At 50.8% G+C, this 19,319-nt stretch overlaps 1 protein-coding gene across 1 annotated transcript; it reads right to left on the bottom strand.

The window, feature by feature from the left end:
• Positions 1-1,413: 1,413 nt before the first annotated feature.
• GPR137C (G protein-coupled receptor 137C) lies at positions 1,414-19,007 on the bottom strand. Its single transcript, XM_005506384.3, has 7 exons — positions 18,514-19,007; positions 10,848-10,891; positions 9,883-10,111; positions 5,887-6,036; positions 5,203-5,319; positions 4,998-5,113; positions 1,414-4,217 (listed from the first exon to the last, which is right to left on the bottom strand). Exons 1-7 carry the CDS (start codon positions 18,868-18,870, stop codon positions 4,046-4,048), a joined length of 1,185 nt encoding a protein of 394 aa, XP_005506441.2. The 5' UTR covers positions 18,871-19,007; the 3' UTR covers positions 1,414-4,045.
• Between the last annotated feature and the right edge of the window lie 312 nt (positions 19,008-19,319).

Below are 19,319 nucleotides of genomic sequence, written 5' to 3' on the forward strand. Positions count from 1 at the left end.
GTTGATTGCAAGAGATGTCCCAAGCAGCAGCATGCTGGAGGAACTCTGCTACTTGACATTTGGCCTCTTTAGGGACCTGCTTGTCTCACGCTGGGGCTAAGAAGGGAAAAGGACATGCCCACCGCAGGGCTGCTGCTCCTCAGGGGCAGCACAGAGCTGCTCAGCTGCTGAAGTTGAATTTTGCCACTCCGAGGACAGGCAGCCAGGGAAGTAGGACAGGGAATGGCTGTGGCAGGGTAGGGGGGCCCTCCTGGGCCATGTACAGCCCCCGCACCTCCATAGCAAAGGAGTGACACCCCATCCGTGCTGCCAGCTGGGTGCCACAGGGACAGAGCCAGCCCTGATTGCACCATCCGCCTTTGCAACCGGGGCAAAGGAAACAGGCTCAAATGTGGTCAGCACTGCCATAGAAGACACCCATAGCCCAGCCCAGCTTTTTTCCCCAGAGCCCCCAAAATGCATGTGGGGGCAGGTGCTGCTGCGCAGGAAGATGCACCATGCACTCCAGAGCAGCTGCTGCTGTTTGCAGCAAGCTCGAGGCCACACAGATAAATCTGTGCACGGAAATAAGGGAAGCACCAAGTTACTGGGAAGGGTTTTCAGCTCCTCTACAGCTCTATGTTGCAGCAGTTGAAGGATGACAGCTCTCCTGGAGCAGTATGTGAGGAATCATAGAATCACAGAACAGCTTGAGTTGGAAGGGACCCTCAAAGGTCACCCAGTGCCACCCCTGCCATGAGCAGGGACATCTTCACCAGCTCAGGTTGCTCAGAGCCCCGTCCAGCCTGGCCTGGGATGTCTCCAGGGATGGTTCATCCACCACCTCTCTGGACAACCTGGGCCAGGCTCTCACCACCCTCAGGGACAACAATTTCTTCCTCATGTCCAGCCTGAATCTCCTTGTTTTTAGTTTATACCCATCAACCATCATCCTATCATAGCAGCCCTTGCTAAAAAGTCTGTCCCTGTGTTTCTTATGGGCCTCTTTTAAGCACTGAAAGGGAAGCGGCAGGGAGGTGGAGAGGACACGGTTCAAGCACATTGTACCTCACGAGCTGGGGAACAAGATGAAGCCCTGTGTCCCTCTGGGCCCTCAGAAACATCAGAGGATAATACACCATGGGAGAGCAGGGGAAGGAATGCTGCCAAGGAGAACTGCAGGACCCCCCGCATAAACCTCTGGGTGCTCTGCACCCAGCTGGACTGGAACGGGACTCACGGGGATGCTGCAGCCACACTGGAGAACACAGCCCAACAAAAACCAGCAGAACAATCAGGTGTTCAGGGCTCCTGCACTGGCACAGCCACCATATCCCTGGCCAGGACTAGGGGGAGAGCAGGACCACATCTGGAGCTGGGTCACACCATGAGCAAGATGCAGCCAGGCCTCTGGCAGCCTAGCACAGAAAGTAGTATTTTTTTAATTATTTTATTATTTCAACATAGTAGTGCTTGGTTACAGTTTAGTGAAGAACAAATAGGTACATTCATTGGCCACAGCTTCCTGTTGCAGCCAGCTGCTGCCTGACTGCAGAGCCAAAACACTGTTAAAACATACCAAAAGAAAAAAAAAAGTTTAATGAAAGGCAACTATGCATTAAAAAAGTCATTGTACTTCTCAGCTATAAATTACTTCAGTAAAACACGGGACCAGCCCCAAGAGGAGCGGTCAGTTTTGAAATTAACAGCCATCCATACAAATGAATAAAACCAAACCACTGTGCCAGTCACTCACGAGTACATTAGCAACGACACTCACTGCCCCGACCTGCCATCCTAATGCCAGGAAGATCATATTGTTGTTGTGTGCTTCAGTGCAATATGAACAATGAGCCTGTAGCCCTTTAGTTTTTATTTTTAAATTTTCTTCCTTTTTTTTTTTTTTTTTTTTGCACTACACTCCTTTCCCTCCAAAGAAAAAACTTAAAGTGCTCCTAGTGCTTTGGAATTTAAGCAAGAACAGGGGCCACTAGCATCACTTCACGTCTTTGGTGACTTATGGGAGAAGAAAGAAGGGCAAACACACCGAGCCCAGGTCCTTCATTAGCTTTGCCATAAGTCAAGCAGTGATTGAGATGGAACAACCTGTTTCTGCACCCCAGCCAAGGGACAGGGACAGGTCCCTCACACCACATAAGGCAGGAGCAGCCAGAAGCGCCACAGCAGCACACTCAGGTTCAAGTGCTAGAGCAAGAGGGATGTGCTGAAAGTTGTCATCTCGGAGTCTTCTCCAAAAAGCAGCAGGGGTTGCTCCTTTTTTGGGGGGGCAGCAAGAGTGACACAGGTGAGCGGGGAGGGGGCTCCCAAGCCAGGACAGGGTGGTCTCTGTGTGACAAGTGACATCTAGCTCAGCATAAGCAAGGGGGGTGAGCAGGTGACCAGGCCATACTAGTGAGCACACAGCAAGTGAGGAAAGGCCGGGGCTGTCCCAGGGTTTGGAGTTTCTCTCACACCCGAGGTGGCTTCAGGGTCTCTCCAGCACCAGACCTCAGCCCAGTGTCCCACAGCCAGGGCCAGGCAGCACTGCACAGCTCGACATGCAGGTAATTCCATCAACCCAGCCAGGTCCTTCACTGTCAGATGTGGGTTTGAGCAGCAGGAGCAGCTCTAGGGGGGTTAAAAGCAGTTCCAGTTCAGGTTGGCACTAGAGCAGGGAGCAGCTGCCCTTCCTGGACCAGTGCCTCCATCCCAGCCTGCAGCCAAAGCCAGGAATAACATCAAGCCTCATCTCCAAGAGTCCAATGGACCTATAGGGCAGGCAAAACTTAGCTATTTTGGTTACAGAGAGACAGAAAAACATCCTTCCAGACTGACCTGTCCCCCTCAAACCCTGCATGTACCACCCAGCCCTGCTGACACAGCCACCACCATGGTGGGGGGATCTCCAGGCCCACGGTCTTGCCCCACAGCAGGGGAGAGGAACACAGAGAGCAGATCTCCACAGCATCTGCCACTTCCCTCTTTGTCTCCAGGAACAGACAGACACCTCCTGCACCTCAGCAGAGATCCCACTGGTTCACATTCATTCAGGTTAAAACTCTTGGTTATCTGCTAAACACAATTTAATACTGAGGGGGAAACAGGAGCCCCACCGTGGGTGAGGAGGAGGGGGGAGCAGGACTGCCTTTCACCACCCCCCAATTAAAGCAGCCCCAGTTTTCCATGTGCTTTGGGCCACATGTGTTGCTGCCCCCACGCTCTTGCTGAGACAGCTCCAGCTCAAAGCTTTCCCAGAAGGCAGCAGCCTCTAAAAGCCTTGCTCCCAACTCAACAGCAGGTACCCCCAAGCCAGCCCTCTTCCTCCACCAGAAGCTAGTGGGCTGTTTACAATTTCACAAGCTTAATGCCAGTAGGAACACTTGATCTCACCCTCAGAGGACTCTGCTAGGACACACTTTGAGCTCAGCTTTGAACCCACAGTCCTGGGTAGGACAGTTCAGGAACCTGTGAAACAAGGACGAGCAGAGCAAGACCACACTCAGGCCAGAGGCCTCAGCCCTGCAGGGTGTGAATATGGCACAGAATGCTGTAACGTTCCCCATAACGCACTCGGTTAGCAGAGCTGCACGCTCCCAAGTGAGTCAGGATGCAGAGTACTTCACGGAACACGTCTTTGCAGGAAGACAGTGCCTCTCCCAGCTATGGATGTGCAATTAAAAGAGTAACTAGAACAGTCTCAGACCAAGCACAGTCTGAGCAAGATTCGTTCCTTCCAAGTGTGCAGATAAAAGTGCAAATATGCATTTGATGTTTCTTTTCTAGTGAGGAAGCTCTGGTGCATTTAGCTGCCAACATCTTGAAGACCAGACCAAAAAAAAAAAAGCTTCCAGAGAGTTCAGCTTCACTTTGCTACATGGTACCTTAAAGTCACAGTTCTCTTGCTTACTGCCTGCAGCCATAGGCTCAGTCCTGCTTACAGCTGCGGCAGGCAGTGGAATGTTTGTGTTGATGAGTTAGATGCTTCAGGGAAGAAGGAAAGAGAAAACCAGGTTACAATCCTATACATGAATGCCACTTCAGGGAAGAGAGGGACCTCGCAGCCTCTTCAGTTCTGCGGTGCAGGGTATGAGCTATGGTGGTTATTCATCTCCGAGCCGCCTGCGGCAAAGAGCAAGGGGGCACCGTCTGTAGCGGTTCCGCTGAGATGGGGACCCACCGCGTAACTGTCATTCCCAGCCAGGGACCCGTAGCAGCCAGAGCACTGAGGGGTGGCCAAGCTGGGAGGAGAGACAAAAACCAGACACGGACTCTTAGAGAGGAGTAATTTGGCTGCAGTTAGTCCCCACTGCTAGGAAAGACTAGCACAGATTAGGGTATCCATGCAGCATCTCTGAGGAACCTGGTTTTGATGAAATGGGTACAAGGAGAATAGCTCCAGGCCCTACAACACTGGCCAAGAAGAGCCAGAACCTCTGAACCCCTCACTACACCCCAGGCAGGGACAGGGCTCTCAGGTTTCCCCTTACAGTTTTGCAGGGGATACGTGACCATTCCCCCCACACCACGTGTTCCTGCAGAGCTTTGTCCCAGACAGCTCCCAGGGACCTTGTCTCCCCCACCAGAACTTCACCAGCTCTCACTTGCCAGTGGAGAAACTCCTCTGGAGGTTATTTAAAAGCTCTCTGCCCCACAGCTGAGGAAGGATCCCCACAGCTGAGGAAGGATCCCCACAGCTGAGGAAGGATCCCCACAGCTGAGGAAGGATCCCCACAAGATCAGCCCTCCTGGGTGAGGCCTCCTGTCTGTACCCTCTGCATATTTCTACCTGGGAGCACCCAGTGTGATATCCACTTCTCAGAGCTGGTTGCTTCTGATAAAAATAGCTCCTTGTGAACAAAACCAAGCTCAGTCAGAAGGCTTCTTGCCTCATCTACATTGCCCAAGCTGCTTCTTATACCAAAATTTCCTCCTAAGCACAGAAGCCAAGAGCTCTGTTGTTTCCACCCAGGGCAGCAGAACAGCAGCTGTGCTTTCCCCCACCCAAACACCACACTTACCCTCCTTCTCTGGCCCCAAGCCGTGACAAGTCATCATCGCTGTCATAGCGCCTTGGATTGTCAAAGAAGTAGGCTCTGGAGCTGTAGCTGTGACTATTGACCATCCCTGCTGGAGTCTGTTAAAGAGAAAGCAGTTAGGCCAGAAGTGAAATATTTCTGTCTTTCCTAAAAGTTCCTCAAGCTAGAGCAGTTTACTCAGGCCTACCAAGTTCTGGCTTAGTCTCTGAGCCCGGAAGAAAAGCACCACGAACGTCGTTGGCACCAGCTCCCAGAGGAAGAGGACAACTCCAAACACCACATACTCTTCACTGCTCACGTGCACCTGTGGACAGAAGTTCAAGGTCTCTGCATAATCCTAGCCATTAGCAGAGCTACACAGCTCCCAAAGCTGGACATAGCACACAGCTTAGGATTAGGAACACAGAGAAATCCTTACAAAGGCAGGAGTCCTTAAACCAGAATAGCAACCCTCACCTGACTACTGCTACTGGTTCTAGTGAGGTTCTAGTTCAGGGTGCTACCAAGGTACTGTTAGCTCCCTCCCCACACCAAGGACTCTCCTTGCACACAGCCACACCTTATTAAGCATTGCTTTTCTGCTCCAGTTGACTTGTTCCTCCTCTCCCCCAAAAGAAGAGCTGGCAGGCTAAAACTGAAGGGTACAACAAGGAATCCCTCCTGAAGAAGTAGCCAGATAGAGGAAGACTCAGGTTTACTCTGGTAGAGAGAGCACACAGGGCTTCTGAAGGCAAGAAGCCAGCTCATCTGGGGATTTAGAGGAACAGACACCTCCTCATAGCTCCCTTTTCCCCTACACATGCCCTCACAGGATGGTAAAGTGACTGCCTTTCACTTTCCCAGCTCTGGCTTGGGGGTCACAGACACTTACCTTGTCTGAAAGGTTGTCCCAGCCATAGTTAAAAGGACCAGGAACATTGTCTGGAGATATGGCCACAGCTACCAGGTTATAGCAAGCCCTTGAGGAATAGAGAAGAGCGACTACAGATCCCACAAGAATAGCCTGGCAGACAGATGTTCCCTAGAGCAAGAAGAAAAACAGCTTTAATACAGACCCTCCTACAGAACTGGCCTCCCCACCCCCCAACAAATGCACAAGAAGTTGTGCAGGCAAGAATGACCTAGAACATTTGTATGTTGTTACTAAAACATTCAGAGCTGGTTAAAGTTGTGTGTGAAGAGTTCACTGCAGTAGCAGAGCTACACAGCCGGTATTGCCTGGGAGCAGGGAAGACTTGAGACACAGGAGCATCATTCTCAGGATCTTAACAGTCAGCTTCAAACTGGTGGCCCAGAGAGATGCCATCCCACCCACTGCCATTCTGTGGTACTTTCCAGAAGACCAACCAACTACCATTAAGAAAAATCAACTTTATAGAATAATCTGGATTGGAAGAGATCCTCAAGATAGAGTCCAACCATTAATCCAACCCTGGCACTAAGAACCTCATCTCTGTGTCTGTCCAACCCCTCCAGGGATGGTGACTCCACCACCACCCTGGGCAGCCTGTTCCAATGCCTGGCAGCCCTTTAAGGAATCATTCCCAAAATCCAATCTAAACCTCCCCTGGTGCAACTTGAGGCCATTTCCTCTCATGCTGTTGTTACTTGGAAAAGACCAACACCCTCCATGCTCCAAGCTCCTTTCAGACAGTTCAGAGATCAGAAGGTCTCCCCTCAGCTCCTGTTCTCCAGCTGAACCCCCAGGTCCCTCAGCCACTCCCATCACACTTGTGCTCCAACCCCTCACCAGCTTCATTCTCTTCCTTCAACTTGCTGCTGCAGCACCAACTTGCTGCTTCTCCTCCCTGATCAGACCCTACAGCAGGGATGTCCAACCCAGCTCATTCCCTCTACAGCAGTCTGGCACTTCTGACATTGAACACATTTGTGTAGAAAAGCAGCTCAAATATTCAGGGTGGGCAACTCTGAGAACAGGCAGAAAGACCTAGCACATGAACTCCAGCACTGTTGGAACAAACAGAGAGCACTAAGCTAAAAAGTGGCAAGATCCTGCAGGTCTCTGCCTCCTGCAAGCTGTCCTGTGCTGCTACAGAGCTCTCTCCAGTGTTACAGACACTGAGCTCTCGGAGGGACAGTTGCACAAGGTACACAAAGGTCACAGTAACCTACCTCTCCTAGAGAACTAGCTAAGGGAGAAGAAGCTACTTTAAGATCTGCAAGTGTCTCCATTTCTTTGCAAAATACACCCATGAAGCCTTTTAATAGCTACTGGTAGCCATCAAGTCACCAAACAGCAGAAGCTGGTAAGTGGGCAGACAAACATCTCAGGAGCTGACTTGCTTTTGTATTTAGGCAAACAATCTGCTCAGGAAACTCATCTCATTGACCTGCTCCACATCCAAGCTACAGGTATGTGCTAGCTCTATTTTCCTTGCTTTATAGCACTTGCTCAAGACAGTGTCTTGGAAGAGTCAGTGTGAAAGTGCTGCTAATAGACATGACCCTGTAACACCACCAAAAGCACCGCACTGTTAGGACAGCAGAATAAGAGGCAGAAAAGCTCATGAAACAAGTCTCCAGGTGACAAGGACCATGGTACATGATCTGGCAGCAGTCCAACAGCACAGCCTCCTTCTCAAGCATCAAATGACTCCAACCTTCCTGCCCTCAGTGGTAGAGGCAGCAGCCTCACCAGGCACCTCCTACTTTGAGTCAGCACGTTCACAGCTGGAGTTCAGGAGGCAGGACAACCTTTACAGGTAGTTGTGTAACACTTCTGCTCATCCCCACCCTATTTTTGCAGCTCCTCCACAAGACAAAGTCAGGGGACGCCTTCAAGGCAGGGAAGGGAGACAGCACTTAAATACAAGAGACCTTTACCAGACAGTCAGGTTGAATATTCAGGGTGAGCTTGTACAAGAGTGAGGCCCCACAGGCAGCCTCAGGCTTGTAACTAGAGGAAGTTACTGCATTCATAAACCACTGCTGGGTGAACTTGATAAGTTAATTAATATCCAGAGCCAGTCAGAGCTGGCCCATGTAAGCAGGGATTTGAGAAGGCTCTCAGCTTAGTCATGGCTCCTGTGTCTCCCCCTTCAGATCACCTGGCCACAATCTGCAGCCTCTGTGGACACTTGTCACAAGAGTCAGGCAGGCAGCTGGTCCCAGCCACCTACAGCCCACACCCCCCAGGTTCTGGGCAGCTGCCCATGCTCTCTGCTGTTTAAGAGATCCAGACTTCTCACACAGAAAGGCTCAGCTTTAACCTTGACAGCACAGCTCTGGCCTCCCTCTCAGCTTGCACTCAGCTGTCCACTCTAAAGAAAGAGCAGTGGACCACAGCCACTGTAAGCAGTCACGCCAATCATAGTATCATTTTGGTTAGAAGAGACCTGCAAGGTCATAGAGACCGACCATTCCCCCACCCCTGGCACTACCCCATGTCCCTGACAACCTCATCTCTGTGTCTGTTCAACCCCTCCAGGGATGGTGACTCCACCACTGCCCTGGGCAGGCTGTTCCAATGTCTGACAACCCTTTCTGGGAAGAAATTGTTCCCAAGATCCAACCTCAACCTCCCCTGGTGCAACTTGAGGCCATTTTCTCTCATCTTATTCACTTGTTACTTGAGAGAAGAAATCAACCCCCACTTTATGCTACAACCTCCTTTCAGGTAGCTGTAGAGAGCAAAAAGGTCTCCTCAGCCTCCTCTTCTCCTGGCTTAACCCCTGCTCCTCATAAGATGGTCTGCTAAGGAGCAAGGAGATGTCTCCAGCCAGGGCAAGGCAGTTACCTGGCTCCAGAATATCTTTCTAGCAGTGTCTACTGCGAGGTGGCTTGTCACCCTCTTCCTGAGATGGGACAGAGCCATCCAACAGCATCCAGGAGCTATACACTCCTGGCAGCCTCTCACCTGAGCCAGGCATGGCAGTGCTTTAAGCCCACAGAAATTCACCTGAGGGCACATTGGAAATGAGGCCTGAGTCCCACCTTCTGACATCTGGAAGGTGGCAATACAGAGCAGATGAGGTGAGGAACTCTGTTACTAGGGAAAGGCAGCAGCTCAGAATTACCAGAGCCAGGTAGCTGGCTTCCCTTAGCCTGACTACGCTCAGGTGCTCAAGTTTTCCTGCAAATATTTTCAGGCTTATCAAGAAACTGCTGTCTGCCCTTCTCAACAGGCCGGGGACACATCCTGGAGTCACTGCCTTTGGCAGGAGTGATGTGGCTTCCCAGAGGAAGATGAGGCAGCTCAAGTGCACACTTAATTGCAAGCTGCTGCCGCACTAAGATAAGACTGCTGGTGGCTTATCCACTTTACTACCTGCTTGAGATGAGTTGTGTGTGTTCAGGCCCCCAGCTGTCCTTCTGCCTTGGGGCAGGACCTTCAGCAACCTCTCCTTCCCCTCCAAGATGCTCATCTCATCCAGGACAGGTGAGCACTGCCTCCAGCTCAAGCAAGCAGGCAGCTAAAGCTGGAGTGCTGAGGGGATCCCCTCCACAGAGAATTGTGTTGGGCATTTGCTAGAGATAATATGCTGCAGACTCTACTGTCCTTATGACAATTTACTACAGAAAAACCAATCTGCTACTCTTAGAGAACCCTCTCTTCCAGTCAGAATTTAATTATACTTCTAAACTAGAAAAGCATAAGCAGCTCTTCAGTCTCCTATTGTGTCACCGAAGCTGCAGACAATGTATTCTGAAACACACAGGATGCTTCATTCCTAAAGCAGGAGTGTGAACCTCCTGGACAGAGGAGTCCAAGAGCTGCCATCTCCACACTGGAAGGAGTATTCAAGCAAGAGTAGCTTGGGTATCACCAGTAAGTATACACAGATCCAGCTGTGAATCCAGCTGGTAACTGTGCAGTTCCAGTGTAGCTGACAAAGCATTTACGTACCTTAGACTCGAGGTAGACGTTTGCTGAAGACATCTTTCCCAGTTTGCACATGCAGAAAGCCAGTGAGATGGCACAGAGGATGAAGAGGCTGTCGTTGACAAGAGCGCGGGCAAGGACTGTCCATCTCAGCTGGTTCTCCGGGACCTCACCATGGATTAACATTGCACAAGTTAAGTTCACAACTAAGTAGAGGAGGCTGGTAAATATGGAGCCCAGATACAACAGGACCCTGGAGAGATGGGGGATGGAAATAATGGAGTTCAAGTCAAACATTTCTGGGGTCATTCTCCACCACTCTGTCTCATCAGGCAAGAGGATGTCCCTGCATGCCCAGTGATCTGCTTGCTACAAAGACCAGACATTCCAGCAAGTTTCAGGGGTTGTATTGACAGCCCAAGTCTGCAGAGTATTTGTTTGAGCTGTTCTCATAATGCATAAGCAGTGTAAGTCATCATGAGTTACAAGACTCATTTTCTGACAGTCAGGTTCTTATCTTGCAGATTTTAAGTGTTGCTCCAGCTCTGCATTAACTTCAGTCAATAAGCTGTGAGTCATCACAATCACTGCAACTTCTTTATTGAAAGCCACTGGCACCTGCATTTTCCATCCTGGGTTTCCCTGGGAATGTCTAGGGAGCACCTGGGCTGCACAAACACAGGTCCCACCTATTGCTCAAGCCCTACCCTGCAGATCTTACCCTGAGGGTGGGACAGCTCAGAATGACCAAGAGCTCATCTAGCTTGCTAACAGCAGTATTGGGATGCTGAGGACAGGTGTGGGGCTATGCAGCACAGGCTTTAGCTTCCTTGGTGCCCTTGGAGCTCTCTGTCCTGCTCCAAGGCACAACACCAGGTATGGCAGAAGTTCTGCTCACACTTTGGGGCCTGAAGCTCCCATTTCCAGCACTGCAGCACAAGCCTGCCTTAAACCAGCTTTGAGAGGAACATTAGAAAAGATTCACTTACTTGTACTTGTTGAATTCAGCTGCACATTTCACTTTGAATATGACCTAGTGGAAAGATTTGCACAGTATTACTTAACACGGCCTACCATTCTCTTTTAAGCTTAGTAAAGATATACACACAACAGGGAAGCCAGCATCCAGTTGGACATCTTGAAGGGCTCCATATTATCTATTAGTACCAAGTCCGGCACTGGACCCACTTGCAAGAAAAACTGGTATTATTTTTCTAGCAAGAAACGCACCCAAACATAGGTGTCCAATAGGCATAAACATATTTAATATCCCATATGTGACAAGGACTTTAACACCACACCTATGGACTCGAAGAAAAACCAGGGAGTTCAGCACGCAGTAGTCACTAAGTTAATACAAAAATACATCTACTTTGCCCAGTGTTCTGTGCTGCGTATTTTAGGACCTCACGCTCTGCTTCCCTGTTAGAGAAGGCAGCTTCAGCAAGACAAATAGCTGATTTAAAATAGCCCTCCCGTATTAGATTATGGACCTGCAGGCTATAACAAGCCTTTGGAGCTCAGAGCTCCTCCACCCTGATGTTTGTAGGCCAAACACACCTGAAAAGTAACTCAGATGGTAGGAAGTCCTCCAGAGATGGGAGTGCCAGCAAACCAAGCTGCATAGCACATTTGACAGATAAACAGACAACAGTCAGTCACTTTGAGACTGTTTCACTCTTCAAAGAAACACACTCTGTCCAAGAGCAGATCTGGGTTCTGTGAATTTTCTCACCACACAAGGGATTAGAAGACTTAAGCTGAAAGTTGCTCAAGAAGGAAGCGCTTCAAAGCAAAGGCTCACAGGCTTCTTGCTCAGACCATGGGGCACTGAAGCCATGTCTGCATCCCCAGTTATTTGGGTTGGGAAGGCTGGAAAACCATCAGCTCATGCTCAGGCAGCCCTACAGTGCTCTTTGTCCAGTATACCAGCAAACCCTCCATGTCCCTTTGGGCTGGAGGGCAGCTCCTGCTGAAGCATCCAAGGGCAGGACTTCAGGGCTAAGGAGGTGTGGACAGTTTAGGGAGGTGTGGACATACTCCCAAGCCACAGCTCAAACACAGGCACTGCGGTCCTGCTGCAAGGGGACAGATAAGTGGTGCCCACACCTGGTCAGGACAAGCAGCAAGAAAAACATGGAGCTCACTTGTCACACACTTCAGCACAATCACAGATGGAACTGGGTTTTGCCCTGGGAGAAATACAGATCCCAGTACAGACCCCACCAGGAAGGATGCCAGAGCTGAGGTCACAGCCTTGGACAAAGCTCACATCCTGACTGGAGACTTGGAAGGAACTTGGGGAGAGGTAGAGAGCCAGCTAGCCAGATCCAGCAGAGATCTACTTGTGGGGTCAGCACAAGACCACTGTGGTATGGAGGTTTAGTTTCACCACTTCTGCAAGGAGCCCTCCCTGCCAGCTTCCAGACCATGGCTGCAGTGAAGGATCACTCATCTCTTACAAGGCACCTTAGTCAGCTTTTTTTGGTCCGGTGGGATTTCTTGGCTCCTGCCTTCCAGTCAGCACTGAGGTAGTGATGAAGCTCCAAAGCTTCCAAAAGTCAGGCTCCTACTAACAGGATTTCCTAGAATCATAGCATCATTTTGGTTGGAAGAGACCCTCAAGATCAAGACCAACTGTTAACCCAACACTAGCACTAAACAGTGTCACTAAGAACCTCATCTCCATATCTGTTCAACCCCTCCAGGGATGGTGACTCCACCACTGCCCTGGGCAGCCTGTTCCAATGCCTGAAAACCCTTTCCAGAAAGAAATTGTTTCCAGTATCCTACCTAAACCTCCCCAGCACAACTTGAAGCCATTTTTTCTCATCCTATTACTTGTTATTTAGGAGAAGAGACCAGCCCCTCCATGCTACAACATCCTTTCAGGTAGTTGCAGAGAGCAAGAAGGTCTCCCCCTAAGCCTCCTGTTCTCCAGGTTGAACCCCCAGGTCCCTCAGCTGCTCCCATCACACTTGTGCTCCAGCCTTGTTCCCTTCTCTCAACTCACTCCAGCACCTCAAGGGCTTTCCACAGGCATTTCAGGATTTGAGGGTCAATCTATTACAGTAGTTTCAAGCATTGGAAAGCCCTCCTACAGGGCATCAGACAGCTTCAGCAAACCTGTTCTGAGAGCCAGTTACACTGTTAGGTCCTATTCCCCAGGACGAGGGAGGATGAACTCATGAAGCACAAGCAGGGAATAAGATGTGGTAACTCAGCAGAGGAAGGTATCCAGAGAGGCACTACAAGCAGTTGCTGAAGCCCTCTATCCTGTTGTCCTGGCCTGTGCCAGCCCAGAGAAGCACAGAATGATGCACCCTGAGGCCCAAAGCTCATGTGAATTACAGGAAACCTGGGCCTTGGAATGACCATGACTTCAAAACAAAAATCCTCCAATCCTCCTCTGCCCTTAGTTTGCCTTTAGGCTACATTCACACACTTTGGGAGCATCAAGGACATCCAGCTGGGAAACCTCTTGGTTCAGCACCCATGGAAACCCATTTGATGTATTTGTACTGCTGCTCCAACTCCCAGAAGAGCAGCCCTTAACTACAGCCCTGCAGAGTCCCTGGCTTGTATTCTACCCTGGGTGAGAACAGGCCCTCAGTCAAGCAGGGAAATGCTGCTGGCAAACAGAAATAAGGTGCTGACCTCCACAGCTGCAGTGGCCACGGGCAAAACAGTGTCCCAAAACTCTCCCATAAAGCCCTGAGCTCTGAGGACTCAGGCACACAATGCCATCTCAGGGTTAAGAGTACAACAGCAACCTGAGACTCACGTTTGGGCTGCTGCCATGAAAAGCACAGTGAGACCACAGCACCAGTCTTTCACTTTTATTAGCCCCCAGCTATTTAGTCCTGTAGTTATCAGATTAAAAAAAAGCATCGCTCAGTTTGCAGTGGTTTTAGTTATTAAGACATGGTAACTCATCTGCAGGCTGCATTTTCTTCATAGGAGTTGGGTCAGTAGGTGACACCAGCAGTGTTCACAAAGCACCTTTGGGTTCTTCTTAACCATGAGACAACCTTGCAAGGTTTTCAGCACTGGACTAGCTCTGCTGCTTTCAAAACCCAAGCACAGCTGATGTAGAGGGTTCCGATGTGAAGAAACCAGCACAGAGAGCTCAGGAGTAGCCCTGTCCTCAAACAGGTGCATTATGCCAAGCTGCTAGGATCAACCTTTGCAAACTGAGTTCCTTCAGCTCCTCCTAGCTGAGGCCAGCCCCAAAAGTCATGCAGTTGTCTGCTGAAAACTATGACCAGAGGTCTCTGCTAGCCCAGAGCAGCAGGATTGAGAACATTTACTCCTAAGCAAGCTTTTTGTAACAATTACACAACACTCAGTTGTCTTTCTGAAGCCACAAGTCCTTTGAGCACTTCACATCACCAGAGACTCAGGAAGAAGGCGAGGCCAAGAAGACCTACAGACCTCCAAGTCCTCTGTGGTGCTGGAGGCTTCAGTTTTTGTGACAAGAGTGGATACATTTCACAAAATGAAATATCTTGCTCACGTCACTGAGCCTGAAAAGTAAACTTGCTAAGGGCTTGTTCTCATGTTCTCCAAGGACCACTGTACAAGCCATGACCTTAGCCCTAACATTAAGCCTCAGACAGCACTTTAGTTTGGTTTTGCTAGAACCATTCACAACAGATCTGAAAGATCCAGGAGAGACAGAAACTTCTCATTGTCTGATGGAATCTAAGTATTTTTCGCTCCATAGAGAAATCATGATATAAGACATAACCATGTTCTGCCTTGGCACAAACAGAGCCCTCAGTTGCAAGATCATCCACAGACAGATTCCTTCTCTCACCACTGAGCACCAGAGCAGAGCACAGACTATTTTGGGATTACACCCCATAACAAGTGTTTGAGCTCCCACCCGCCCCTTGGAGGGAAAGTTGGAACTGTGAGGAGGATCTCTCACCATCCCTACTAATACCGGGATCATCCTATGTCATCATAAACACAGGGTGCAACTTGCATGTACCCTGATTTCCTAGAATAGCTGCCACAGCCACCTGTTCATTTGGGAACCATCAGCTATGGGATGGAGCAGTTTTGAGTGCGAGTGACCCGTTACCAGCTGTCCCTCTGAGGCAGAGAGCATGTGTTAGGTGTCTGCTGGATGAGGAAGGTGGAAAACCACAAGAACGGAGGGAAGCTTTTCCAGAAGGCAGGAAGATGCAGGATAGCAAGGACAAACAGCTCCCAGGCTGGATGCTCTTCCCATGCATGTCTGCTCCAGTGCAATTAGAGCAACAAGGGATGAAATGGGCTGATGTCATCTCCTGAGATGAAGCACTTAAAGAAACCCAGACAGGTTAAGGGTTATGGCCACACCAGTCTGACAGAGCAGCCCAGCAAAGCCACCACTCCAGCAGAAGGCCTTACTCATCACTGTACGCTCCCAAGTGCAGCAAGGATGCCAAGTACTCAAGAAGGTCTCTGAGAGGGTCAAAATGTAGGTTGTTGTGGCTACATTTCCATATGCTGCACTCCTGACAATCACCTGGGGGAAAAGCAGGAATTAGCAGACTCTTGGGAAAGGTAGTGTTACTCACGCAGACAACCAACTGGCAGCAGAGGAGCTATTCCACAAGCAAGGCAGAGAAAGGTTGGATATCAGAGCCATTGTTTTGCCCATTTGAGGCAAAACTGGAAGCAGATTATGGTACATCAGATCAGAATTCCCTCAAACTTCAAATTTCCTCAAAAGGAACTAATTCTGGGACAAACTTAAGGACAAAGGAAAAGATGCTACCAAGCAAAAGGCATTAACACCTTTTGATGTTCCAGGTGGGAATAAGGCAGTGATGAAAATAAACTGTCGCCACCAAACAAGAATCCTACACATGTTTTGTGATGCCTCCATATCTCCTCAAGAATTTCAGGGGCCAGAAGGGGATAGGAAGAGGATAATCTCTGCCCACAGAAAGGAGGTACACTAGACAGTTTCATGAGCTTGAATTTCAGCCGCAGAACAGCCTGGAGTGCAAAATAATGCTAGTTCTCCACGGGTACATGCTGTTCCTGGAGTTCTTTCCCCACTCAGCACCATTCCATCCTCAGCTTGTACATAGCCTGAGGAGCTCCTTAAATCAAGGAAGATTAGCTCAAATAACATAGCCCAGGCCAGATTTTCTTCCACTGTTCAGAGAGATGCCAGCATCTCCATAAAGGAGGCACCGTGTACAAAGACAATTAGCCAGGCCTTACACACAGAAGCAGCCTATGCTTTCATCTGAGAACATCTCAGGCTGAGATGCCATCCCTGGAGCAGCAGCAGCTCAGTGTCCTTCTGCAGGCTGCTGCCAATGGGCCCTGAAGAACTGGGAACGGTCAGGCCATCCACAGCAGGTTCTGCTTGAGGTCACACTTGTAAACATCTCTAGATCTTGAGCCACTTCAGCTCAACTGCTGTGGCTCCACCAAAGCTCCTCTTCTTCCTCCAGGTAGTGACAATTCTTGTTTAATTACACCCTAAGCCCCCTTAACACAACTCCTCTGGTGCTTTAAGAGAAGCACTGAGCACAGCCAAGCCAGGCACATCTCAGCTCCCAGCACATGGCACCCTTCTGTCTGGAGAACAGGCTAGTTTTAGCAGTTGCTAAAGGAGGAGGCCAAATATTGCTACTCAGCATCATTTACTTTGTTAAAATGGAAGCCAGAAAAACACCAAGGCCTTTCAATCCACCTAGCTGCACTTTCTTCAAAGCTCTGGAGCTGCAGCTCTTCATCGTCTACCACCCCGTGAGATCACCCACAAACACCACAAGCGCTGGACACCCACTCTGCTTGTGACAGCCAAGTGTCAGACTTTATCCGTAACTATGCATGCAAACCCACTTTAATAACTCATTTTATCCTACTCCACTCTAGATCCTGAGCTCTGACTTCCTCAGCCACAATTTCCCTTGATTCTAGGTCTTCAAGGAGGAAGAAATGGGGTATATTCAGCCAGAGTCCACTGAAAAACAGATATCGTGGGAGGAAGTGAAGCCTGAGAACCTATTTTAATTTACTTTGCTGTTCTTTAAAGGAGCCTTTCAACAACCCTGCAAAGAGGCAAATGTGCTGTCAAGTTCAGTGACTTGGAGAAAACAGCAATCCAGCCACTTTGTGGCACCAGAAGATGGGATCTCTTCCTCAGCTTGCCTTCAAAGGAAGGCACAAACACCTATGGGTTGGAGCAATCGGTAGGTCAGGCTCCCTTTAACAGTCAAGATGGATTATGCACACTATGCACCATTTGTTATTTTGCTGCCGCTCGATCGGCAGCCTACCTAACACCAACAGCTTTTGCAATGAGCAGTTTACCCCCAGCTTCCAGGTGTTTGTGTCAGAGGGGAAAGAACCAAAACAGCTGAACAACCCAATTGCTCCAAGTCTCACATTATCATGTGAATGTTGCTGTCCTCGGGAAAATGAAATCATAACTCCCATCGGTGACACATCGGAGCGATGGAGCGATTTCGCTGTGTGTTAGCGATTCCTTTGTGAGGCTGGCAAACAGCTGAGAGCCGCAGAGCAAAGAATCTGAGGAACAACAACAACAAAGCTGGAAGGAAAGTACTGCCTATTTATGAAACAAGTCACCAAACTGGAAGGCAGGCAAGCAAAAGGCTGCTCACGAGAAACTGGAGCAGAAACAAAATATTCAGAAGAGGAAGGGGAGGGGAGAGCTAAGGCTTTAAAAGATAAGTGAAAGGAGTAGAGAAAGGAATATAAAAAAAAATAAATGCAAAACAAGTAATGAGAAACCCAGAAAAGGAGGAATACAGCTCAGCAACAATAACAAGCAGCTCCGTGCTGTCCCAGTAGCGATCATTGTGCTAGGAAGGGTCCCACCTCTCCAGCCCCAGGCTGTTGTCTGGGGATGCAGAGGGATCTGGGGGTTTGTTTTTTGTTTGGTTGTTTTTTTTGTCTGACAACAAGCTGCAGAACAACAAGCTCAGTTCAGAGCGGAGAGATGGAGAGAAGGAGCGAGCGCAGCAACAATAGCAGAAGAGGCTCTAGCTGGTGACGTAATGGTTGGCATCACTCCAGGCCAGAGCAGCCCCTGCTGCTGCCACTTTCTGGTCCCCTTTAGAGAAGGGGAAATCAATTAAAAAAAAAAATGCAAAACAGTCCTCCAAGAGATCTCGGTGGCACCACCACCCCGCAAAAGGGAAAAGCCCCACCCGGGAGCAGGGCACATCTCTGCACCCCCCAGCCCCAAATTCAGAGCATGTGCCTGTGTCCCCCCCACCATGGGTCTGCATCCAAGGCACACCCTGCACCCCAACACCCCCACGCTGGGGGTCCAGGATACACTTTTTGCTGACGCCCCCCCATCCCTCCCCATCCCCAAGCCTGGATTTAGGGCATCATCTCTGTAACCGCCCCCACCCCCCCCGAAAAAAACCCTGGATTCAGGGCACACCCCTGCACCTCCCAACCCTGCCCCACAGCCCAGCCTGAGGGCAGAGCACTCAGCACCCTCAGGGCACATCTCCACACACACAACCCCCTCCATCTCACCCCAAACCTGCCCTCAGGGCGCACCCCTGCGCGCCCCCAAGTTTGGCTGTAAAGCCGCCTTTAACCCCGCCGGCTCGCAGCGTGGAGGTTCGCTGTCCCTTTCCCCCCCTCAAATTAAAAACTCACCTCAGCGAAATAGAGGTTGAGGAGGCAGAGGCTGGAGAAGAGCAGGCAGCCGGGCAGGCAGTACAGAAGCCAGTGGGCGAAGGGCTGCTGGAGGCGGAGGGCCTGCAGGGAGTTCTGCAGGTAGAAGGAGAAGAGGGTGGTCCTGAGGGCTGCCCAGAGCAGGCAGAGGAAGAGGCAGAGCGTGTGGTAACTCAGCCGCCGCTCCCGGTAGTAGAGGAGCAGCCAGAGCTGCAGGTAGGCGAAGAGGAAGAGGGCGGCGTAGAGCGCCGTGTGGAGCACGGTCAGCCCCAGCTCCACCGCGTAGGGCACGGCGGCCCCCTCGGCCGCCCCCTCAGCCAGGGCCGCCGTCGAGCTCATGGGGCAGCGGGGGAGGCAACGACCCGCCAACGGCCGCCGCCCGCCTCGCCCCTCCCCTCAGCCCCGGCTGGACACCCCCATGCAACAAAGGGGAGATTCCCCCCTCCGCCACCCCTCCTCCTCTCGCCCGCCCTCCCGCCTGCGCCGCCCGCCCGCCCGCCGCCAAACAACTCTCTGCCGGGGACAATCAGCTGAGCCCGATTATTTGAGGCGCTCGCTCCTGACAGCGCGCGCTCCCCATTGGCTCCCCGCCGGCCCGCCCCCACCGCGCCCATCCGCCCAGACGAGTGGCCGCCGCCGCCTGTCACTCAACCGCCTTCCCCCGCGGGTCGCCTCTTTTGGCTTCTTAGGTTGCCGCCGCCGCCCGCCTCCCCCCTCCTTCGCGAGCTCTCCCGCCCCGCCTACCTTCGAGCGGCGGGCGGGAAGCCCCACCCCCTCGCGCCCTCCCG

This window comes from Columba livia, chromosome 5 (genome assembly GCF_036013475.1).
Source record: "Columba livia isolate bColLiv1 breed racing homer chromosome 5, bColLiv1.pat.W.v2, whole genome shotgun sequence".
Classification (NCBI taxonomy): domain Eukaryota; kingdom Metazoa; phylum Chordata; class Aves; order Columbiformes; family Columbidae; genus Columba; species Columba livia.